We start from the raw sequence: 26,433 nt of genomic DNA on the forward strand, positions 1-26,433 counted from the left end.
ATATGATACTGAAAGGATGAGAAAGAATAATTTTTTGTTCCCCACTTTAATGTGCAGGTTTTTAAATATTACTCTAGGAGTTTTTATCCACTGTAGTGCTCAGGGACAAAAGATGTTAACCATTTACATGAATGGTGTGCTTAGCATTTTTCTTCAAACTCTATTTCTGAGTTATTTTATTGTCATATTGTAAGTGTCATAAATGAGGATTCTTCTTAACAAGATAATCACGAGCGTAAGCTAAAATAATCCAGTTAGTTATATGTTGTTTCTTGAACAGCAGAATTGATAAGGTCTGTTGTCCCACAGACTCTTACTCTTTTGTGCCTTCCAGCCCTCTCGTCTCCTGTAATACCTCCAGACTCTCTATCCACAGTATTTCAAGTATCCCCACCTCCAGTCAGAGTACGTCCTATTTGCTCTCCCTCCTGGTGCCTGAAGTGCTTATGCTGGGTGTGCTTGCTGGCTGAGCTGGAAGCAGAATGCTTGTTCATTCACGGCCCTGTCTCTGCTGAGGAGCTGACCTTTTTTTCAGAGGTAGGCTAGGAAAGGAGACAAGATGGAGCGTGTCTGTGTGTAGCCAGAGTGGATGTGGGGTAAGGACTGGGCTGTGGCCATCTTTGACTTATTGGGGATGCTAAAAGGGTCTGTCTTACCTACATAGCTTTTGATTTTCAGAAAACTTGTAGGAACATTGTATGTTTGAACTTTCTCTCCCTCTGTGAAATTGGGTTGATATTGGTCAGTAGGTTCTGCATCTGTCAGGACTGACAGACACAATTATGGACAGTGCAATTGTATAAGCCTTATTTTCTCTAGAAACTGGGCTGTAAAAAAAATCAATTGTAATAGAAAAAGCTTATCAGTGTTTATGCTAAAGAATACAGCCCTTCAAAGAGTACAATAAGCAAATGAAACCCATGACATAAAATACTGTTGCTTTAAAAATTTGTGACCGGATGGTCTTTGTTAAAATAATGTGCCAGAAAATAAAAGGAAAATTTTAAACCTGAATAGTTTCAATGATCACATCAACAAAAAAAGCAGCCTCACGGTTGATACTGGAGCAGCTGAGGCTGTAGTTCCAGAGCAGCTTAGAACAGTCTTTTTGCTGCTGCAGTCCCACTGACTGGTCAGTGAAATGGGCCAGGATGTGTTCCTTGGCCTTGAGCAGGCAGTGTGACACAGGCTGCATCCTCCCAGCTAAGCTCTCTTTCACCAAAACAGGGTGACCTCCTCTGCTCTGCCTGTAGGGAACAGCCCTCTCCCATGGATTGCTTTGAACTGTTCCTGAGCACCATCCAGGAGAATGCTGTGCCATTGATACCATCCGTGACTGTGCCAGAGAGCATGCTGACAGCTAAACGGTTGTGTTAAGTTATGTAGTTATACATGGATGATCATGGTACAGTGCTTTAACCCCATGCCCTGGGCTTGCTGGTTTACTACTATCGCTGTCCTTTCCCCTGCCAGGAGTTGTATGTTTTTATTCCACCCCTTGTTCCTGTGATTCTGTGTTGAAACATTTCAGTTTACTAAGCTGGCCTAAAAATAATGGCTAAATGGAGGGTTAGCCAAGTGCCAAAGCTGCCTCAGGGAGGGTGCAGGAGTATGACAGCAATTAGATTGGCTTAGGCTGTCATGGAGCTACAGCCTGTCAGAGCAGCAAACTCTATCACGCGGGTGAGAGTGAGCTGTGCTGGAGAAGGGGAGGCTGGAACTCCCTGTGCCAGCTGCTCTACAAAAACTAACGTCTTGCAATGACATGCTGAAAGGCAGCAAACGGCACAGTCAGTGGAGGAATGAATAGCTCCTTAAATTGACTTTACTGTCAGAGAAAACATCACTGAACGATAGCCTGCCTTTTCTTTCCCCCTCCTCCTACACCTCCCCCTTGGTCATAATGCACAATGAAAAAGTACCTACTGAGCTGGAAGGGATGTAGAGGAAGGAGGTATGGAAATTAGAAAGCATTCCTTCTGTTTTCACTAAAACGTTTATAAGTATCAAGAATACTCTTCCATGATTTTGCTAAGTTGTTTTTTCAGCGCTTCTAGTGGAAAGTATTGTGTGCTCTGTTATATATATCAAAGTCACAAAGGTGACAACTAACTTTCTTCCAAGTATTTGTTTGATATTTAAGTTAACTTGCATTAAGTTTGGTATTTAAGTTAAATAAGGTCTCCTTAGTATCTGGAAAATTCTCCCAAATGATAATGTAACTGCTTTGTAATGTAATAAATTAAGCACTGTCAAGGAGATTTGCATTGCTTTGGAACGTGGCATGGCCATTTCTTATTCTGTAAGATTGCTAATGGAGAGGCTAGGTTTACTCCTAATACTGGGGAATGATTGGAAAAAAAAGTCCGACAACTGTGTAAGCTCACAGGTGATATCAGCACTTTTCGTTCTTGCAGATTTCTCTGTTTTAAAATATATAGATACAGATTTACGGGACGAATGTGGAGATTAGTGGACTGTAGCTGCCTCTATTCCATTCAAATTTACTAGCGTAGCACATGAATCTATGCCCCGTGATACAGATGTGCAGCCTCCCTCTTCTCTGACTCAAAAGGTCTCTCAGGTTGCCAGGCATATTAAAAGGCTGATTTTGCATGTTTTTGCTTAAGAAGGTAAACCTGTACCATTCGGCATCAGTAATGGTTGTATTAATAGTTCTATGGCTCCTACCTTTTTCTTATACATAAACTTCCCAAAGTAAGGCACTAGACAAATACTGTCTTCTCACTCAACAGAGCAATTCCCTGCTTGTTTATAGAACCATATCTGCTACCTTACAGCCATGAAGTTATTTCGTTACATCTCATGCATTTTAAAGTGGCAGAGATATGTTAGACCAAACTGGAGGCAATTCGCTTGTGAAATAAATAAGTGAAATTCAGGGTAGAAGCAAAGAAGAATGGAAACATTATAGTGTGTATGCAGATCAGTTTTTGCTTACAAAACTTTTGTTGCTGTTGGTAACTTGTGCTTATTATACTTTGTATTATTGGAATATTGACCAGAAACTTCCTATAACTTTCCACTGAGTAGCCAATGAGGTTTGTTTTTTCTTGGTGGATTTTTCACCCAAAATAAAATAGGAAAAAAAAATTAACAAAAGAAAATAAAATGTGTAAAATAGCCTCATTGTGATGGGATCACACAGGTCCCTGAAACTCATTTCAATTAAGTTTTTGAAACTGAATGAGATTCAAGTTCATAATGCCTTAATATTATGTTTTTAAGGTTATACGTAAAAACATAATATCACTCACAAATTAGTAAAGCTGTTAAAACTTTAGCACTTATTTTCATATCAGTTTTAACTTAGGTACATGCACAAGTTAGCAAATGAATCTCAGAGACCGAAATTTGTGAGAATGAAGTTTTCCATGCAAGAAATAGGCCAGAATGGGCTATGAAAAAGTCAGCTTTAAATCAGCATGTATATGTAATGGAAAATATTTAGTTTAAAATTTGTATGGACATTGACTGATAAAAATCTTGACTGTGATGGCATTTTCCCCGTTTTTAACAACAGACTTGGTTGATTTCTTATTTTTTATTTTTAAATCCGGAAAGCCAGGTGCGAGAAGAGCATAATAGCAGCCCCTTACAAGGTAGAGAGCACAGTTTAAACTATTTTTAAAGGTTTTGAAGCTATATAGTGCACCAAGGAAAAATGTTTTCCAGAGCAATAAGAATTGTATTATCATTGTAGAGTTTTTATCCTACAATAAAAGTAGTCTGCTATTTTTAAGGCCAAAGGAGCAGCCAAAAACGTTATCTAGCCTTTTAAAAGATAGCAACCTGACAAAGTCCTGTGGAATATGTGATTATGGTTCTGATCCCACAGGAAGATTAAGGTGAAATAGAGCAAGATTAGGTTTTCTGGTGAAGTTAAGCAAAATGCAGCTCTCTTGTCTGTGTAGACCTTGCAAAAAATATTAGCTTCTCGTAACAAACACAGGAGTTACTCCATGGCTTCCATAGTCCAACACAGACTTACTTGGGTTTATTAATCTGCTTGACTTTTTTGGTTGGGTTTTTTTTTTAATTAAAAAGACAAGTAATATGGATGAGACGAACAATTAAAAAAATAACTCATTAGGATTTTTTTTGTGGTCAGACAACATCCTGGAAGGTCTGTTCAGGAAGTGTTTAGCAACCTGTCTATACCACGGGTTGTAACAAGAGGGAGATGACTTCCAAAAATAGGCTCCCTGTGTGCCTAGCAGCATGGATTAAATGTCCAGAGCGCCTAATATGTCTAAAGACAGCTGGTCTGTTCCAGAATCTCAACAGGAACAGTGCTGGTTCTAGTGGAATTTGTTATCCGCTCGTCTAAAACTCAAAGCACTGCAAACTTTCATTTCAAAACGTCTCAGCTATTGGTGAGCTCCACAATATCTGAAGATGACTAATGTAAAATTCTTGTCTTGGCAACATCAGAGATTGAAAATAGCATCTTTCTTCAGCAACAGGTTTTGGGGTTCTGTTCTGAGATTAACTCTTCTATGATTAACCCAGCTCTCCATTTTTCTTTGTTGTTTAGCAGTCTGACCCAAACTGAAAAGACTGACTGAATTACAAGCGTGTACCCTCAGTTGCAAAGAGAAAAAATGTCTTGGCCTGGCGGGAATAAACTTTTAGTTCTAAACACATATAGTATAATCAAAACAAAGCCTCACTAGCAAAGCAAAGGCAAAACAATGGTGCCTAGAAATACGATTGCTAGAGCAGAAAAATAAAGTAACAGAAAATCTATTTTCTGTTAAGGCCAATTATAAAAAGCCGCCTTCATTCTTTGGCAAAATCTTTCTAAGAAAATGTTTCTTTTAGGGGAGATGCTTAAGCTTTGGGAGAGTAGAATTATGTATATGAGCCCAAGGCAGACGTACTGAGGAATCATGGTTAAAACAAGGGGACTGAAGCCCAGGGTTTTTGAGCGTGATTTTATTTCAGATTGAAATGACTTAATAACCTGGAAGATATGGAGGAGAATAAAAGGTGCTGTCAATGAAACAAGGAAAATTTAGAGGTGCCATTTGCATTGCGTCTTTGATAGTTATAATTGCTAGTTATTGTTTTGATGGAACTTGTGGTTTTTTTATACATTTATCCAGATTTCATAACCAAGCACCAACATTTGCATAGTATATATTATGTGTTTTGCTGTTTTTATAAATCATTGTCTTTTTATTTTGCTTTTACCTACACTATACTAGCACTACTTCCAGACTTCTTTGAATCATGGTTTCCTAGTTAATAGTTGTCTCTCTAGGAGGCAGTTGCAGAAAAACACACTTGAAGATTTGAGAAGAATGACAAGTAATACAGTATGTTGCAAAATATGAAATACATCAGCTGGAATAACATGAAATTGCAGTAATTTTCTGGGGAAGGAAAATTAAGTTGGTTAAAGAAAGGCCAAGAGTCTTTGAGGGGGAGAAGTCTCAACATCTTTGAACTAACAAAAAGCATTTCCTTGAAGTTTGTAAAGTGCTTTGGGGCCTGTCTGGATGAAAGACTTTATCTATAAGTCATTTTCCTTGACTTTGTTGTGAGTCCAGACAGGTATATCATTACACTAGGGTTATCATTGTCCCATATTTCTTTCTCCCCACCAGGCATAAGCTTATCAACTTTTTGTCTGTTTCCCATGGTGACTCAGGCTTCTTTGTACGCTAGCATAAGATTTTAGGTTTCTTGAAAGCATCACAAGTACCATGTGAATGGACTTCAGGCAGCTCAATGAACACGTCTTCTCGTTGGGATGTTTCTTCATACTTGAAATCTGGATCATATCGCAGTAATGAAATGTGCTGACAAAATATGACTGGTATTATTTGTTTAAAAGGAAATTGAAGAAAACATTTGTTCTTGGTTCCTCTTTCTGTGGATCTGCCCACTGTGATCCAGAAATATTTGAACGAAATGAACACATTTTCTCAGCAGAGGTCTGCATTATCTGGTTGAAGTGGGACACTGAACCCGCCGCTGGTAGCTCACAGATTCAAACCCGGGCATCAGTTGTCACAGCTGTTAAATTTGGTGACAGTTCACAGCTTTGTGTGCTTTGGTCACGTATCCATCTGTACAACATAAACAACATGCATTGACACTCTTGCTCAAAATCTAAAAAAAGTAAAAAAAATTTTACTGCCTTCTTGGCTTCATGTAAAAAATGTTTCAAGAAATGCTGTGGAAGTAATGCAGGAAGAATATTGTGGTTGTTAAAATCGGATATATTCCACAAAATTTTTCAGTATGCTTTGTTTTGCAGTGTGAATTTCTCACACTTGCTGGTCATCAGCTCCATGATGGCAAAAACTAATGTATGGGCACAGTTACTCTGAGAGAAGGGAGTGGTTTTTGGCTTACTTCTGTCATTTGGAAGGGAAGTGTACTGTGGCAGCAGAAAAAAAATATTCTGTCAACATAGGCTGTGTCCACAATAGGAGCTTAATATAATCTATAGCAGCAGAAGCTCTGTTCTGTAAAAAATGTTGAGGATCCCAACATAGCTGACACAAGTTTCACCCTTTCCTCTTCTCTTACTGTCTCACCTCTTAGGAGAAGCTCGTGGTCCCCCTTCCAACGCCGTGGAGGGTGGCCGGGGAGGCTTGCAAGCTCTCTCCAGCTCTCTACATCCCCCTTCTGTGGTGTTGGGGAGAGCACAATATTCTGTGAGATCCAGTGAGGATTTGTAGCATCTGTCTGATCTGCCTGGGAAAGACCTGGGCATTACTGGGCATTCTCGAATGCAAGAGAAATTGATGAGCTAGAAAAAAACTAAATAAGTTTAAAAAAAAAAAAATTCACCTAATGTGTTCCTGTCACTCACCAAGTTACACTCCTGAAGTGTGTTGAGTTGTCCTAATCCTCTAGACCGCTTCTGGTGTTCAGGCTTGTAATATATAGTTTTCAGCGGTGGCAATTCAGTGTTTTTGCTGAGTGCCAAATGAAATGTAGAAATCGTTCAACGCTATAATTTTAAGTTTTCCTGTCAGTAATCCCTTCCTATTGTTCATCACTATTGTTCTTTTACTATCTTAAACTTTTTCCTGTATCAAAAAGCCTTAAACCCTGTAATTATATGTGCCTTACCTAATTTTTCTTTTAATAGTTTTGGGAAAAATAGATAAAGCAGTAGTACCGTATGTGGTGGGAAAATAAGTCATCCCTAACTGAAAATTTCATGGAGGTATGCTCTTATTTAGAAATATGAGTCATTCACAGGAATTTCTTTCCTGTAGGTACACCGTACCTGTGCCATGGAATAACAACAGTATTTACAGGGTAGTGAGCCTGACAACTTAGTGTGGGGACTCAGGAAAATGGGGAATTTATTGCAGTTGTAGCTCATTCAGCTGCTGCTTTTTAATAGCTCCTTCATTTCTTATTTTCCTGTCTCACAAATTTTTTAATGAGAATTCCAGTTAGTCCCTCTTTGCCATGTATTTCTCTTTTGAAGAATGAGTTTTTTCTTTTTCTTTTTTTTCCTTTTTCCCCCCACTTTCTGGATTTATTATAGATGTAGAAAGAATTCAAGAAAAAAGGGGTTTTTGAGAGTTTAAAATATGACATGTATACAGTGCAAAAACATGGCTTGAGTCTTTAAATGTTCAGTATATTTGCTGTTAATGTATTTGGTTGACTTTGGGTCCATGATGTTGCAGTAATACTTTAGTACCAACTTTTCACGATGTGAAGGAATTACGCTATTGCATAGAGAGAGGATTTTAAGCTGCAAGCTCCTGAAAGAGAATCTGCTGAAAAGAGAATTAAAGTACAAAAATGGCTTAGGATCATTTAGTGTAATCCCACATGCAACTGACTGTACAACTGTTTGACTTCGGTCTTAGCGCACCTCCTTGGCACAACCAAGGTCGACGTGAGATACTTGGTTACACAGTCATTTAGCCAGGCTCTCCGCCGAATGGCACGCTGTGGTAAAATCCGAATTGTATGTGTTTGAGGAAGGAAATTCATGTACATGTTTAGACTTGATTATTTTGACTGAGAGAGTGTGTTAAGTATTGTAGTCTGGATTATGCTTGTTTCAGAAAAGAAACACGAATATAGTTCAAATAAAAACTGTCCACTGCCAAATGCATCAAGCATTAGGAAAGCAAACTTCTGTCATTGAGAGGATTGTAGGTAACTGTTGCTAAGTCCATTAGAGATATTTATAACCCCAGGCTTGATACCCAAGAGCCAAAGAACTCTCTGACAGTAGTATACAGATTAGTTAAATGGTTCCTTGCTGGATAAATACATACTCATCATTGACAAACATTAAATTGGTTCATCTTTTGTCTGCCTAAGACTTGTTTCATTTCTAGAAAAATCAGGCAACTTGTAGTATAGCAAATTTTAAGTAATATTTTCATTCTCAAATTGGAATTTCACTAGTGTTAGTCTTCGTTCAATGTTTTACAATTTTGTGTAATTCCTTTTTACACACATTTGTTTTTATGTAATTCCTTGTTTAATTCCTATCCAGGAAACAGCAGTCATCTTAGATTTCTCACCAGAATATTTTAAAAGACTGCTGTTTTATAAAGTCACATTGCAGGATGTTTTCCAGTTTTCCGAAATGGAAAATTTAATGAATGTGGTTTACATCTTTGAATATACTAAATCCCATTGTATTTTAGTGTTCATTTATTTAATTCCTAATTCCCCAAGGTACATGGTTATCCATTGTCAATCAAAAACTTGAGTTAGTTCAGTGTAACTCTCTTCTTACCTTTCAGAGTTTTTTGAACTAGGTAAATGAGAATTAAGAATCTCACTTGTGTATATGTTTATATACTCAACATATATATTTTAGGGAGTCCTGACTATTTCAGTTCTATGTAATACATCCTTTCCAGAGCACAAGTGACTGAAAATTAGTTTCTGTAATTGGGTTAACTTCAGACCACAGTTATGAGTGGCACAAAAGCATTACTGTATAGAAAAGGCATGAGAAAAGCAATGCTCAGGCCCCAGCTTTGGTGTTTAGGTTAGGGTATCCTCTTCGTGTGCTCTACAGAGGGATCTGGTCAGGCTGGATCGAAGGGCTGAGGCCAACTGTATGAGGTTCAACAAGGCCAAGTGCTGGGTCCTCCACTTGGGTCACAACAACCCCAGGCAACGCTACAGGCTTGGAGAAGAGTGGCTGGAAAGCTGCCCGGAGGAAAAGGACCTGGGGGTGCTGGTCAACAGCCAGCTGAATATGAGCCGGTAGTGTGCCCAGGTGGCCAAGAAGGCCAACGGCATCCTGGCCTGTATCAGAAATAGTGTGGCCAGCAGGAGTAGGGAAGGGATCCGTACCCCTGTACTCGGCACTAGTGAGGCCGCACCTCGAATCCTGTGTTCAGTTTTGGGCCCCTCACTACAAGAAGGACATGGAGGTGCTGGAGCGTGTCCAGAGAAGGGCAACGAAGCTGGTGAAGGGTCTGGAGCACAAGTCTGATGAGGGGCGGCTGAGGGAACTGGGGTTGTTTAGTCTGGAGAAGAGGAGGCTGAGGGGAGACCTCAACGCGCTCTACAGCTACCTGAAAGGAGATTGTAGCGAGGTGGGGGTCGGTCTCTTCTCCCAAGTAACAAGTGATAGGACAAGAGGAAATGGGCTCAAGTTGTGCCAGGGGAGGTTTAAATTGGATATTAGGAAAAGTTTCTTCACTGAAAGGGTTGTCAACCACTGGAACAGGCTGCCCAGGGAAGTGGTTGAGTCACCATCCGTGGAGGTGTTTCAAAGACATGTAGGTGTGGTGCTTAGGGACATGGTTTAGTGGTGGACTTGGCAGTGTTCGGTTTACTGTTGGACTCGATGATCTTAAAGGTCTTTTCCAACCTAAACGATTCTGTCATAGAGATCAGGGAATTCTTGGACTGCAGTTGGTTGGACTGACTGCGCTCCATACCACTTGCTTAGTGCTTGGCTTCACGCACACGTTTGCTCCAAGACATCGGGGCCACTTTGAACCCTGTGCCCTATCTCAGTGTGTACTCTGGGGATGGAGCCTCTAGTGACTCCCAGCTTCCCTCCATCCATCTTTGGACCTTTGTCCTATTCAGCTCTCCAAAATACACCAGCTCAGTAGGCTGTGTGATGTCTAGCTACGTCACTCATGAGGTGTGCTCTGTGTTCTTCTCCAGAGCCTGCTCTGTTGCATTACTCAGATGCCCATTGATTCCCTTTATAAACTGATTTAAGTGGCATAAAAATGAAGTAATTTTTTTTCCTGTTAGCTCAGTGAGCTAGCCTGGTCTCTGAGGAGGACACAAACTCTGAAATGAGTGTGGGAAAGAAATGAAGATGGAGCAGGAGCAAGCCACTAGGTTCCCTCATGTCATCCTACCTTTCTTGAAGTACCTTTGAGAAGTTTGCTCTGATGGTTACATATTCTTGTACCTTTTGTCCTATATCTTTCTGATTTTATTCCTCTTTGACCACTTCTCCTCAACTTCTCAGCATAAACATGTTTCCTGTACCCAAGGGACTATCATGGGTATAGGCTGCCTCGTCGCTCTGTTCCTGTGCCTGGCTTCCAGGGCTTCCTGGCAGGAAGGATTGCAAACAAAAATCCATTCAACCTGTGGAATACAAAAAAAAGAACGTTAGTCGTTCTGGATGGCAGAGGGCTGGCTGTCTGGCATGTCAGAGATGTGGAGGAGCCTAGCATGCTGGGGCTGTTGATACCCATTTGAGACCAATTGAAGCTGGGATGGTTGAAGTGCTTATGACTCTGCTGTCTGCACTACTTCTGTGCTCACTTCTCTGTTCTAGAGATTGCTGTCTGTGATCTAATACGTGTCTTCTTGCAATATACAGATTGAAGAATTTCAGAGAGTTATAGTTCAACCAAATTAATTCCTAAACTGGTTGATAATACTGCTAATAAAATTCCCTTTTCAAAGCATGGAAGGACTAGAGCTCCTTGGAGAGTTTTAAGAATATTTTGAACATGGCAAAACAGTGTTGTTTTTCTCTAACTTCATTCTAACAAATTGCTAACTATTTAACTTGAAACATTGCTGTATTTAAACTGTTTGGTTTAAAAGTTTAATGGCCATTTTCTGTCTCAGGCTGTATTTCCTGCTAGGGTTGTGAACTAGTTCATCTCCCACATACAAGAACACTGAGAAACCTTAAATGTAATTGTTCTTTTTTCAGCCACCTAGGATAATATGATTTTGCTGAGTCATACTAACTTAAAGTACACGATTTAATCCACACAATGTTGATAAAAAATGCTTTCCTCAATATTTCTGAAGTGAAAATACATGAATGTTTTCAGGTATCTTTGGACCATCCTGTCCATTGATGTTTGATAATTTCTTGAATTCTATAATTAGGTCCTCCTGATTTGTACAGAAGTACAATAGGAGCATATGTCTATTGTTGTGGATCCTTCCCACTATAAATCATACCCCAAAAATTAATCTGGCAGCAGATTGTAAGAAAGAAAAGTCGAGATGCAAGTTCTGATAACAGGCATATTTTTTTTACATCTTTGTATAAGAATGTTATTTTTATCTTTTTAGTTTTCTAGTGGCAAGGGCTAGGAACAGAAAATTGGATTAAAGTCTTTTGGGATTTTTTTCATTATTTCTCTGCATTACTTTTTTCTACATACAGTAGATGCTTTTAAACGAAATGCAAATTTTATTGCAAATATTAATAACGAAAGGGTACTTTCATGGACTTGGAGTTTTAATGCTTCTGTTACTAGAGGGCGCAAGATTATAAGGAACCAGTTTTTATAAACCTAGGCTATGGTTTCTGTTGTCTTCCCTTAAACCTCACATATCACTCCGCTTTTACTGTAGTTACTTCAGTCATTTAAGAATCTTGACTTGTCCTTTTCCCATCTGTAAACAGTTGTTGTATTAACTACCGATGGAAAATGATGGACATGGACGTATGAAAAATGAAATCCCATGTTTGCTGGCAGTTAAAACAAATGTTATATGTAACTAAAATATTTCACTCTTGACAATACCAATTGAGTACTTTTTTTGCTAAGTCTTCTAAAAATAGTGTCGGTAGTTACGTTATTGTTTGTTAGCTGGAACACCTTTCATTTGAGATTGAGATTTATCTAACTGCGAACAAATGCAACTGTGTACAGTTTTTGGACTGGTTTTGAAAAATATTATCACAGTATTTCTATGTCTGTGAATCATACCAGTGCCTTTTCCTAAACAAGATAGCTGTTGTGACATTACTTAAATTTTAAATGTTATAGATTATTTATTCTGTCTATTCAGCAGTAAGATACATGCTAAATGAACTTCAGAAAAGTAGATGCTGATTCCTATCATGATAAGCATATGCTTTTCTTCTTTAAAAAAATGCTTTTTGTCATTACTTCAGCTAGGAAATGCATATTACTTTCTTACCAGTATTTCTGTTCATTACAACTCAGATAGATTTCTTGCTGCTTCTTTTTTCTGCTTCTGATCCAATATATGCATAATTTTAAGCACATGAGTAGTCCCATTCAGATCAACCCAAGTATGAGCTTCAGTCAACTGAAGAAGGCATATCCCTCAGTCCAGAAAAGCAGTTATATTTATGCACAAATTTGACTATACCGGCAGTCCAATTGAAGGTTGGAGATAAATGGGACACATTCCCTGGAATGGCCTTTTACTCTGCTTTAATAAATATTGCCATTGCGTGAGTCTTCCTGTGGTCTGATCTTATTCCCAAACTCAGCTGTATTGAAGATCAATCTTAGGTTCCTTTGTTGAGCTGCTATATCCTCACCCATATTGAATGCGTAGTCTCATTTATGATTTCTTCTGTGAACACTTGACACGAATTTAGATTTATGCCTCATCTCAAATTTAATGTAGAGACTTAAAATGAAGTATTGTGAGGAACACAGAGCTGGAAAGGACTGCCTAGGTCATTGAGTTTAGTCATTTGATGCTGAAGACACCAGGCACCATACAATCCTTTTCATCTTAAAAGCAGGTAGATTTTTTGTTCCTATTACTTGGATTGGAGGGTAATGCAAAAACCTCATTGATGTAATGGTTAGATGTATCCATGGCCAGATTATATTCATTTGTTCTTCTGCTAATGTTATGCTTTAACTTAAATAGCTCTTCTCTTTGATTTACATTAAGCCATATATATGGATGTAAAAGCTCAGTGCATCAGAACACTGTCAGTGTTATATAATTTTTTGAATTCATGATCTGAAGCTTAATACATTTCTTCAATGACTAAGTACTCTTGTTTTTTCCTTTTATAGCTTTACATGTGGTACACATGAAAATGAGGCTGAGAACGCGAAAAGCTTCTCAGCAATCGAATCAAATTCACACACAACGTGCTTTGAGGGCAAAGAGGAAACATTCGGAGGTGGAAGAAAGCTTACCTGTTGGTGGAGGAAAACCACAGAAAAATGAAACTGGCTTGTTGTCTTCAATCAAAAAGTTTATTAAAGGAAGCACACCCAAGGTACACCATTAGTGGGTTTCTTCTTTTGTTATTCAATTGAGTCATATTCAGTTAAATTTGATTTAAAACCATTTCTATTAAGAATAAACAAATACGTGTAATGTCGTGGAAGCAAAACATTCTTGTAAAGAATTGGAAGGCAAGAAGTACCTGCGATAGTTGTGTCAGGTAACAGATATTTTAAAAAGCAGACTTTCAAATGCTATACATGAGTCCATGGTAGGTGTATTTAAGACAATCCAATAAATCACAGGATTTCTATTACCTAGCTACTTCTCTGTGAAAATGTTGACTAATAAATTCAGTAGATTTTTAATTTCTGTTTTAAGGATTCCTTGGATTTGGGAATTACCAGTACTGGCAACTAAGAAAAGCAAGTCTGTAAGCATAAATTTGCTGAATATTTTTAGCATTTTTATTCAAAATTGTTTAGGAGTCCATCAATCAATAAAGGTCAAACCTCACAAATTCAACTATCATGAAATTGATACGACTACTCAGTGTATTATTGCCATGAACACTGCCCCTGCTTAGTGGATCAAATTCAAACATTGTCAGGGCTAAACCACTAAATCTCATCTGTCTTGATCCAGACAGAAATCTGAACTTTACTAATCTTCACATGTTAAAACCTGTTGCATATACGTTTTGAGGGTGAATTTTTTATATATATATATATATAAAAAACTTTGATAGGCTGAGTGTAACCTTGCAATTGCTTCAAAAACGTGGTTTTTTTCTGTAAAGGGAGGCAGGTTTAAAAAAAAACCAATTTTATTCAGTCCCAGCAGTCCAGACACCAACATTACATAGCTGTAAATTTTAAAGAAGAGTAGCCAAGAAGTCACAACTAAATTAAAATGTATCCCAGATTAACTATATGATAAATAAAAATATGACATAAATTCAGAAGTATTTTCTGGGTTTTGAATTATGTGTTGAAATGGTAATTTTGTAACAAGCTGAAGTTGAAATAATTTAATTAAAGTAACAGTATATTTTTAAATTGTCAAAAATATAGTGAAATTTAGTGTTACATGGCATGTGTTAATTACCTATTATAGAAATATTGAGGTACCGACAAAGAAATGTTTCAGTAAAAATAAATGGTTAAATCAGCTTACATCTTGTTTTTCATTAAACCGGGACAGTTAATCTATTTTACATTCAGCGTCTATATTGTAGCTCAGTAGTGCAACATTTTAGCTGCAAAACCACTGCAACAAAACACTGAAATCTAAGCAAAACATTTTACATTGGAATTTTAAGATAAGGGAAATATGTCTGGTTTTCCTTTCCTTTGTCTCTCTAAGGTTTTGTTAACTTTCTCTCTTCGCCTCTTCTCTTCTTCTCCCAAATCTTTGGATTACATTTCATTCTTCTTTTTCTTGACAGGTTTTTTAATATAAAATGTCTACATTTTTCTCCTGTTTCCTTTCATGTCCTCTCCTGTGCCTGTAGCAGGACTTGGAGTGGTTCCAGTGGCATTAGCATGGCATGATATTGATACTGCTGGGCTATCTTCCAAAGCGCTAATGACTTAACAAAGTAGTCTTGTGGCTGCCATGGAAACGTTCTAACTCTCTGAGATAGTGTATGTGTACAACTTGCATAGTAGTTCGTTTATGGGTATGCTAAAATCTAAATCACCAGTAAGGTTGTATGGATTTACGGCAATAAATGTCTTCATAACAAGTACATCTTGACAATTTCGATCATAGTCATAGGTCATTTAGCTGGTATTGTAAAGAATTATTAGAAATACTCCTTCAACAAACAAAACCTGAGAAAACCTTAGTTAGAGAAACAAGAGACTTAAATGTGGCTCTTCGAATGTGGATGGTGATAGGTCTGATCTTGAGGTCTTTTGCTAACTCACAGCCTCCATGCAAGTTAGCAATAGTATGGAGTGCGCAGTAGTATTTGTCACTTACAAAATGACAAATCTGATATACCAGAAAAACTCATACACGTATGTGTACAGGAGGTACTATTAGAATTCTTAAATGTTAACGTGAGAAATATTGCAAGTTACTCTAAACTTGTTCGATTTTGGGGGTTCTAGCATTGTCAGAAATTGCATTGAATTCGAATGTGTTGTCATTACTTCTAGTCTCAGTTTAGGCCATTCCTTAATACATACCTAGTTTCTGAAAACAACCTAACAGCAAACAAAATGTTTATGTCAGTGTGACATTGCCATGTTCCTTATGGCACAATTATTGATAATAATAGGTTATATTGAATTGAATAGATCATAGAATTCAAATAGATTGTTATATAAATGCATATAATAGGTATATTTAATTCTATATATGTGCAGTAAAATTTTCAGTGTATAAACCAATAACATTATATCTAATTTCACCTTTCAATTCTGTTAACTAGTACAACATGGGCACAGCAGTGTGAGCTTTCACACCACATCATGATAGCTTCTCTTCTGGAGGATGAAAGGGATCTCCTGATTTAGTGAATTCTTTATGCCTCTGCTGATCCCATCAGCCAGATTTCCTGTTTCCATTGTAATTTTTGTAATGTTTCTACACTTGTTTTCCATAAAGCAGAATGAGAGCACAACTCATTTTATGAAGGCCAATGGTTAGCTTTTAGAAGTTAATTAATTTCTCTCATTTTTTCCCCGGTGTTGAACATTTGAACAAATGACCTAGAATATGAGATGCCTTACTGTTCTTTTAACAGTTCAGTAAGCCATCGGTTTTCTCTCATTATATGGATTTATGGTATATACAATATTATTAGTTCTAAGAGGTAGTAATTAGATTGTTCTCACCAAGGTTGTTGGTCAAGGATATTGCCAGTGGGAAGCTTTTGGGATCAGTAGTGTTCACTTGTCTTCTGATATGGATGTCAATATATTTCCATGTTTGTTAGTATTTCTTTTAGCTACTGTACTGTTAGCATGGGCTTTAGATTAATATTTCTAAAAGATCTACTTATTTTCTTTTTGGAGCACGCAAACCATTTTTCTCTTTTCTTTTTAAAGATGTGAAACTGCTGCTCCAGAAAGGTAATATTGTAATTCTAAAATGGAAATTTTAATTAACTTTGATATGGTCTGTGGCCTTGTTATTTATTTTGATATTTAATTCAATTTATTTTGCATTGTCTCACACCTTACATTTCAGTGTACTCTCTATGGTCATGCTTTAGATTTCAGATTGCCATTTTATTAAGTTGTAGTAGGTGCTTTGGGGAAAAAGGGGGAGAAACCTGTCTTAAACACGTGTGCCCACACATATACGCATGCACAGAAAGTATGCAAAAATGTTTGGTTCTATATCAGTCATGTTAGTGCCACAGGGAAGAACAGTCATTTAGTTGAAGGTAAGAAGAATCATTGGGTCATAACCCTTGCTTACAACATTTTTAACAGCTAAGTTTTGCCATGTACTATCTGGTATGGATTGAATAGCAGTAAGTTATATACTTGTATACAATTTAGCAAGCCACTTTATGTAGGGAGCATGCTGGAGAATTTTATATGGGATATTATTGTGCAGTTTACTTGATGTATATGTAACAGCCAGAGAAATCAAGTTTCAGATAATTTTAGTCGCCTTGTCTCTACATTTCCTCAACTCCATAGCACTCAAATATTTATAAATTGGCTATCCAGTGAAATAGTACTTAAAGACAGTTTTTCTACTACAGAAGTTCCAAGTACAGTTTTCTTTCCTGATACTTTGCTATTTACCTTGAGTTGTGTCAGTTTACATGAGTTCAGAATTCCAGCTGGCCAGATACATGTTGCATATTCTGCATCTGGAAGTGGAACAATAAATGGATCTTCTGTGAAACTTTCTCTAATAGCTAACGTTTTCTGGTAGTATTCAGTGGAGAAAAGAGGCACTATTCACTATGTTTCTTTTTTCCCCCATTTCTATTTTAAGGAAGAAAGAGAAAATCCTGCAAAAAGAAGTAGAATTGAACGGGATATAGATAACAACTTGATTACATCCACACCTCAAACAGGAGAAAAGCCTAATAAACAGATCTCTCGAGTACGACGGAAAAGTCAAATGAATGGAGGTTTGTAAATATTCTGATTGTACATTTTTGCAGTTGAATTCAGTAGTCTTACAGCTGTTAACTAATGCAGGACATTTCTTCAGTGGTGGAGGTTATTAAGGGTTTTGTGATTGACTTCAGTGAGAGCAAGACCGAGCTAATAGTAGCAAAGTAAGATTTCTAAGACTGTGAGCAACAATTATAACATTACTTCTCGGACACATCCGTTGTATCTCTGTAAGAAGATATTGGATATGTGATCATGACCAGCTGTTTTGGAACTAATTTAACTTTTTTTATTATTATTCTAAAAAGCCAGTGATAATTATTTGATTTAGCTCATTTCCCATTTTCTCACAAAAAAAATGAAATACGACTTCCCAACCTTTGTGGAAGTAACCAGGTGTCCTTAGATATTGAAAGCACTTGTCAAGCACATTGACAGGTTTCTGTCATAGAATCATAGGAAAATTTAGATCGGAAGAGACCTCTGAAGGTCACCTGGGCCAGTCCCCCTGCTCCCCTCACAGCAATGTTGATCAGCTTGAAGTGAGAGCTGGCTTTGGAGTTAGATCAGGCTGCTCAGAGCCTTGTCCAGTCAAGTTTTGAGTATCTCTAAGGGTGGAGATTCCTGTGAAAATTGTTTCTTTTTGAGTATCTCTAATAATGACATGATAAAATGGTCAATGCCATTTAAAGTATCAGCTGTGGTTCCAAATCTGACTTTAAAAAAACATTTTTCATGCAACTTTTCTAAGGAAACAAGACTTGAGGTGATTGTGCTGCCTGTCAGTGTTCCTTCACTCTCCATTCCCCCAATAACTTGGGAATCCATTGTCTAGTTTCTGCCAGGTTTGTCAGCAAGGCAGAGGTCTCAAAGATTTCATAGTCCAACAAGGTTTGCAAAGTCGGTAGCTAAGTAGAGGATAGAGCTCCAACTGAGTGACTTCAGTGATGGAAAGGTTACAATGTGAGAGAATTTCCTGTTTGGTTGTTGTCAGATGTCTGTGTAACATGGCTTTAGGAGAAACCCCTTTTTCCAATATTTGCTGCTGTTAATTAAGGTTTTTTGCCTCCTGGAGAGATAATGGATATGCAACCACTTCTACTGTGATGCATGCAGACAGTGCTCAAAGATGAAAGAGAAGCTATTGACTTAAATCAAGTGTGTTCCGAGATATGCACATGGAGCACACTGAGCCCGTGTTACTCTTACAGCGATATGAAGTTCGTAGTTAAAATATTCCGTATTAGTGAAGGCACTGACTTGCAGCTGGCACACCCAGAAACGATAGGAAGTGTGAAGTACTTGTGCAGCTCCATCAGGCTCAGCTGACAAAAAGGTTCTCAGCTCATGTGCATAAAATACATTTGCTTACTTCCATATGGACAGACGTCTCAAAGACTTGTTACTGTGAAGTAAATAACTTCTCTTTCATTTCAGTCTCAGAACTGTGTCTTGGATCTCAGCCATGAGATGGCAATTTTTAGTTCTAGGATGTACTTTACTGTACATGCACATTTAGAGACAACCTTAATTGTTATGTTTTACGTTTTGTAATGTGAAGATATATTTAATTCTACGTCCTTTGTTTTCTGTGATAACAACTAAAATTTATTTTACTTCATAATTGTATTTATGCATATATGCGTGTATGTATATATGTGGAGAATAATAAATTATGGACTTGATCTTGTGAAGTTTGGAGGTTCAGCCATTGGAGTTCCACTGACATTTTCTCTTGTTTCCATCTAGCAGAGTCCCACTGATACTGACATTTATTTGTTGTGAAAGGTGTGCAGCATCTTAGAGTCTGTCTTCTATCATCAAGCCCATTTAAAGGATTTAAACTTCTATTATTTGTTAATCTATAGCATACTTTATATAAACAATGAGTGCTTCCTAATTTGTAGTGTTAAACTTAAGATGGTGTTGAAAATTGGCATTTCGTTTTTATGTTAATACTACATTGCTAGCTTTTTTTTTTTTTCCTTTTAAATTAAATACTTAGGCTAATTTTTTTGTCAACCAAGTTGAACCATGAGTGAAAATCTTTCCTAGAGTGAAAATATTAGCAATGAAAGAGAGGATGTAACTGTGAAAGACAGAAGCATGGTATTATATTTCATAACTTTTCTTTTACAGAAGCTGGAAGTTACGAAATGACAAACCAACATGTAAAGCAAAATGGAAAATTAGAAGATAACCCTGCCACTGGCAGTCCTCCACGAACTACATTACTGGGAACCATATTTTCTCCTGTTTTCAATTTTTTTTCACCAGCAAATAAAAATGGTGAGTATTATTTAAAAAGCCAGTAGTATTAAAGCTAAGAATGATAGATTTTTTTAAGAAAAAGTTTTTCTGAGCAGTAGTACACTTTTCATTCTGATTTATAGACCAAGAGTTACTACCAGTTAAAGGGCTCCTTAATTCTTAGAAGGGTTGATCATTAATAAAAGAAGCAATAAGTTTATATGCATTAGAACATTTCTTTCATAGGTGTAAGTATCTAGTGATGTACCTTTTATTTAAAAAAAAAAAGAGAAGAAAAAAAAATTTGGTATTAAGTTCCTTGTCCCAAACATAAAAGGCATTTGTCATGATCTTCATTTTGGTTCTTATTTTTGTAACATGAATCAAATGCGGTTATCTTCAATTATTCTGAGACTTTTTTTGTGTGGTTGATAATGACTCAGTATTCTGATAGGTAACTCAGCTTAAAGGTAATGACTATGAGTGTACTGAAATCTTAATTCAGGAACATCAGGATCAGATTCTCCAGGACAAGCTGTTGAAGCTGAAGAAATAGTCAAACAGCTTGATATGGAACAGGTAGATGAGATTACTACAAGTACTGCAACATCAACCAATGGAGCAGCTTATACTAGCCAAGCAGTGCAGGTCAGATCTACTGTCAACAATGGTTTAGAAGAAGTGGAGGAAACAAATGACCGTGACCTGCCACCACTTACAGGTTAGAAATGTGTGCTTGCCTTGGACTCAAGTATTGAAGCTGTATGTAATTTGTACTCTTGGGGAAATCCTAGCACCTGGATTTTGTATAAATTAATATTTCACATTTCCTTAGGGCATGCAAACAGTAATATTGATTTTTATGTTTAATAGACAAATCTCTTTTACGCACTAAAGACAGTTTTGGCCAGTCTCATCCATTCCCGGTATGTCTCAGTTGACCTCAATAACATTTCTTCCAATGAAAACAAAGATTCCAGAAGAAAGGCATTTTTGTTAATATTGAACCCTCCCCACCCACCCTCCATTAAAAATGCACACCTTACACTTGCTGATCTCGAAAGAGAAATTTGCAACATTTTGATATCTTATATTAGAACAATCTGGTGAGGTGAATGGGAAGCATATAGATCTTACATTAATTTTCCACATTTTCTTCAAAAGACGCATCATGCATCTCTTTTGACAAAAATTGTGTCCATAAAATTCAGCTTCTCCTCTTTGTGGGTGGCCAGCGTCAAATTCTTAACAGTTACCTAAATCCTCCCTAGACCTGCCAAACATTGGTAGTTAAGTAGTACTGAAGTTTTTGAGGACTCCTTTCAAGGAAGTAAATGTAACCTGTAAGTAGCGGGGCTGACGTGTGATCCACAGGTCCAGTCCAGGCCTTCTGGTCTGGTCTGTTGCCTTGGTTCAGAAGGGCCCCTCAGACATGAGGTGAGCGAGCTGCAGACTGGAAGAGTTGCGCTAGCCTCTTAGGCTGGAATGTGCGTCCAGGTAGTTCACATCAGAGGTTGCATGGATGCCTTGCTGCGTCATTCGGGCACTGCCAGTTTGGCCGGGTCGTGAAGTTCTGTGGCATGACGTGACACCAAGCTCTCGGGTAGCTTCCTTAGGAGCTGTGCAGCTATTTCAGCGGAAACATGGGGACTGAGAGGCTGGGGCTGAAGGGAGATTTTTTTCACTGTTGTTTGAGGCCCTCGTGTATCAAGTGCAAATTTTCACTTTTAAAAACTGCACTAATAAGACTAGCTCTTGTGGTTTTTTGTTTTATTTTTTGTTTTGGTCATTTTCGTTGAATTTTAGCACCAGTATCTCCAGACAGTGGCTATTCATCAGCTCACGCAGAAGCCACCTATGAAGAAGACTGGGAAGTCTTTGATCCGTAAGTGCTGATGTTTGTACTGAAAATATTAAATTGGTCATTTTGGGTATTGGATTAAGATAAGTTTTTTTTTTTAGCTGGAACATTTTTATATTATGGTAATGAAGTCCAAAAGCTCTTAACTTAAAAAATAAGTGTATATTGATGTGGGTTTTTTTTAGTAAATACTTATTTCTTGTGCAGCCTTAAATATTTGAAATATTAAGTTGGGCTACAACATTACCAGCTAAATAACGTATATACATTTCTACAGCAAAATCTGTATTCTTTTCAGATATTATTTCATCAAACATGTTCCACCACTAACAGAAGAACAACTTAACAGGAAGCCAGCTCTTCCACTGAAAACAAGAAGCACACCAGAATTCTCATTAGTTCTAGACTTGGTAAATATCTTTTTTAACATATACCAAAAGCAGGGTGTATGTAGCATTTCATTTATTTTGTTTGTTGCTGAAATAAATAATGTTTGCTTTAAACAAAAAGGCCTTGTTGAATGTTACACATTTTTAAATATTTTTAGTTATAGTCTGCATTAAAAAAAAATAGTGGCAAGAATAGAACACTTACTGTATTTGTTGAATACTTCCTGTTTTTTAAAAAAAAAAATTACAATTTTTGTCGTCTCAAACAAAGAGTTATCTGACCCCATAAAGCTTTCCTAAATCCAATGTGGAAAAAAATGACATGTAATAAATAGGAAAATTCAGTTTCATATGTCTTGCATTAAGATTGCTCAGGAATGATCTTTTAATTCTTAGAACATTCTTATTCTTAGAGGGCACAAATCCACTTTTAAATATACTCATAGAAAATATATTTGTCTCTATAATAATTTCTTTTAGTCTCTCTGTTTTGAAAGTTGTTTCAGGCCCTGGTAATGATGTCAGGAACATTATTTTATCATGAACAGTATCAGTTGGCATGTCCTCTAGTGGTCGTATGAATGGATAGATTATTCAAACTGACAGATGCAGGTTTGAACTGAATGACAGGACAGCCTACAAAATTAAAATATCTTCTTATAATTATGCCCCTAGCCCACAATTCTAAGTGATTTTTTTCAAAAACTGCAAGAATAATGAAATGTATAGTTCGTTCTAAGAATTATTCTCCAATCTTGACAGCAGTGGCACAAAAATAAATTTTCCAGATTAAATAAACCTACCTTAAAATGAGCATAAATACCCAGAAAACGACTTCTATTTTCAGCATTCTTTTCACAATCTTTTCTTCCTTTTATTTTTTTAATAGGATGAAACATTAGTGCACTGTAGTCTAAATGAATTAGAAGATGCTGCACTCACTTTTCCAGTTCTTTTTCAAGATGTCATTTACCAGGTAATTAGTGTGCATAGAAAAATATATATCTTTTTATTTTGTTTAACATATGAATTCTTGCTGTGTGTATTTGTTATCATCTTGTTTAAAGAGAGATAAGTAACCGTCTGGCATTTAGCAACTGTCTGAGTTATGAACTGCAGGTGTCAAATTTTGCGAGGTGGATTATGCTGTATTAGAAATACTGTGGAGCACTGTTTATTGCCGCCACAACGTGGTAATGTCGGTCGCTGATTCCAGTTGTAAACGTTCATTGCTAAGAGCGAGTGAGTGATCTTTGTAGCAGCAATCTTCAGCAGCAGCCTTTCTCCTTGCCAGCAGGTGGAGGCAGGAACACTGAAAGTTTAGCCAGTATCGTTTCCCAGGTACAGCTTCTCATGGACTGTTAACTTTCTTCCCTTGGTAGGGAAAACCAATCCACATTGCTCGATCGTTTCTTTCTATATAGAAGACATCTTTAGGGCCTGACATTAACTAGCTTCTGTCTCGGTCGTTAGTCTTGCTGTAGACTTTGCCTGTGCCAGTTCTACCTCCTTACTCCCAGAGAGAGTCTGCGGGTACTTGGGAGTCATTTTTGGTTGTCTTGTGGAGACTGCTAGATTTAGGGTTTTGTTCTGCTTTAAGAGGTATTGTTAGTTGTGTGTGTTTTACATTGACGTACCATAGAGGAACAAGCATGGGAAGGAGGAACTCTCTTCCAGCGACTACCAAAGATGCTGCACTGACCCAGGCTGTTGTTCTCAGGTCCTTTTGTGTGATGTACCTGGGAGTAGCAACAGCTTCTCCACCATGTAGTTCGCACGATATTGGACCCCACTGTAGTATCTTTGGAGAATGAGCCAGTCATCAGGCACCTTAAAAGGACACTTGTCCAGGTATTTTTCCTGATTTTAAAAATGTTTTTCTTCGCTGTTTCATATTAAAACCCTTGGAATCTGAAAAGCTGAAATAATTTTTAAACATGGGTTTATCTTATCTCTTATTTTGTGACGGCCATGCACAGTTTCCTCCAGGCAGAACTTGGAATGAGCCTTAGAATTAGTTCTTTGGAGGTTCTTGACACTGCTAACAGAATCAGGAAGACTACAGCTTCATTTTTTTCCTTCCTTCTCTTAAGAGACCTCAGTATGATTTGAGCATTTTCTGTCTATAACTGTGGTCTTTCTAGTGATTATATGTTTATGCTGAGATCTAACTGGGATTTTGTCTTTAGGAAATTGAAGTCAATGGAAAGAATGACTTAGAATATTTCTAAAGCTTTATTTAATGGCATTGTACACAAGGCTTGATACAGTACAGTTACTATGTGGGTCCCGGAGAAGTCTTCTCTTAGCTCTCTCTAGAGTCTAGCCTGGATTTGCCAAGGAACAATAGCTTCTTGCAGCCTTGAGAAAGTCGGCCACTGTCTTTGAGCACACTCTCCTGACCGCTATATTCTGTTTCGCTGGGTTTACATCCCACTAGACACTGACAAAAGAGTCACCTCTTACTAAATAACAGGTAATAAGCGGGACAGATATTTTAAGGATACAATTAAGTTCATGTTTAACTAGGGTATAATATGCAAAAAGACAATCTTCTCCTGTGATAAAAGTTGAAAGAAGTTTCTTGGTATTTCATACCCTTCTTAGCGTTTTTAGTCAATGAGTAGCTATTTATCAGTGTTTAAAATAGTTTTTTTTGCTTCTCAATTTGACCATCACCTCTGGTATAGTCCTGTATTAATTTCACATCTCTGTATTTCATTTTGAAAGTCATTTCAGCTGGCAGAGAAGCAGACACTAAGCTGTCTGAGCAAAGTGGAAGTCAGCAAGTTACTATATATAAAGTATTGCATAATATAACCCACTGAAAACAATGCTAGATGTGAAAGAGACATTTCTGAAGATGTTTTCCATTAGTATCAAAATATGTACCACTTTTCATGTAGGTTTTCCAGAAATACTAGACACTTATCTATTAATTATTTCTTAAGAAAGAGTAGAACCTAGCTCAGTGCTCATTTTCCTACTGAATATCTTATCTTTCTTATATTAAGTCTTGACTAACACTGCAAGTGTGAGCCTGCGTTCATAGCATTTCCATTTTCTTGCCCATCTGAAGGCATCAAGCCAGTGCTCTTGCAGTAATAGTGTGATGATAAACCAGGCACTTCTTGAAAAGATGCTCCAGAACTGGCCATTGTAGGATACTACAACAGTAAGAATTAGATTGACTTGGGTTCTAGAGGGTCTGTTATAAAATACAGTTAAACTCTTGGCCTGTGAGTCAAGCACAAATTTCACGTCCAGGAACTAAGCTCTGTTGTTGCTTGTTTCAGTGATTGTAGGTGATGGTCTGTTTTTAAAGAAAGGTTTCTGAAAATATGGGCTTGTTTGCTTATAAGTTATTTCTCACAACTTAGCTGGAGTTATGCAGAAGAGAACTATTTAATGTCTGAATATAGAGCAGCGTTCTGCAAACTTAAAAATTACCGTGCGATTCCAGCACTGACATACAGGGTTTTTTAAGCCTTTGGATGTGTCACTTACTGATGTCTGTTTAAAAATAAAAAATAAAAAAATAATTTGTGAAATGGGTACAGTTGGGCTTACTTACATCAGGCTTTTGAGACAATGAATTTGTTTGTGTTTTCTTGGTTGAAAAAAATCTCTAAATTATGCCAGTGTTTAAGTTTTGGACTTGGTAAAAAAACAGTCTTTGCAAAACTGAAGTTTTCTTAAACACCATATCTGTTAAGTGCTATCTTACATCTGACTGGAAAGCAAAAATAAATATTCAGCTCTTCAACTGTAGACTTTAGACTTTGTACTCTTTGTATTACTTTACATAATAAGATAAGCAGCTTATCTTATGAAGAAATTTATCTTTTTTTTTTTCCCTCGGCTAAGAGGTTTTGTTTCTGTTGCTGGCTTCAAGTTCCAGACATGAGATCATCTCACCCTCTGTTCCACTCAAAGGGTACCTTCCGAGCATTAGCAGGCCATAGTCAAAAGGCAGATGTTTTCACTCAGCTCTTCAGTTGAAATGCATCTTTACTGATCTATCACAGAATAATTTCCTTTGATCTTCATGATCCTTGAAAGATGTTCTGGAACTCCATAGGTCAGTTGTAGGTTATTGAGTATAGTGTTACATGTATTCCATCTTACTGTCGCCAGCAATGACTTAGATGCTTTACTTTGTTACTGCAGTGGAATGAGGCAAACAATGCGTGTGAATTCCGGCTCTCCCTTCTCATGAACTCCACTCTGGCTGTCTCTCAGAAATAACAGAAGAGCCATCAAGCTTTGGATCTGAAAGCCAGGAAGCTTTAGTGTATCTTGGGCAGCATCCACAAAGAAATCTGGTCTTAGGTTGGCAAGACTTACTTTTAGTTCAGTAGAGCCTCTAGAATTGCACTTCACCCCTTGAAGAGACGTGGCCGGCAGCGCTTCAGGCAGT

At 37.4% G+C, this 26,433-nt stretch overlaps 1 protein-coding gene across 4 annotated transcripts in view; it reads left to right on the forward strand.

Annotated features, from left to right (window-relative positions):
- The window catches only part of CTDSPL2 (CTD small phosphatase like 2), a 43,841-nt gene that overhangs the window by 7,882 nt on the left and 9,526 nt on the right, over positions 1-26,433 (forward strand). For 3 of the 4 annotated variants that reach the window (XM_075159657.1, XM_075159660.1, XM_075159658.1), the window contains exons 2-8: positions 13,266-13,474; positions 17,389-17,527; positions 19,653-19,802; positions 20,269-20,484; positions 21,570-21,648; positions 21,923-22,034; positions 22,903-22,989. In XM_075159657.1, coding sequence (XP_075015758.1) covers positions 13,283-13,474; positions 17,389-17,527; positions 19,653-19,802; positions 20,269-20,484; positions 21,570-21,648; positions 21,923-22,034; positions 22,903-22,989 — 975 coding nt within the window. In that variant the 5' untranslated portion in view covers positions 13,266-13,282. Of the gene's footprint in view, positions 1-304; positions 538-13,265; positions 13,475-17,388; positions 17,528-19,652; positions 19,803-20,268; positions 20,485-21,569; positions 21,649-21,922; positions 22,035-22,902; positions 22,990-26,433 lie in introns of those variants that run through there. The other variant, XM_075159659.1, reaches the window with a different exon arrangement.

This window comes from Calonectris borealis, chromosome 11 (genome assembly GCF_964195595.1).
Source record: "Calonectris borealis chromosome 11, bCalBor7.hap1.2, whole genome shotgun sequence".
Lineage (NCBI taxonomy): Eukaryota > Metazoa > Chordata > Aves > Procellariiformes > Procellariidae > Calonectris > Calonectris borealis.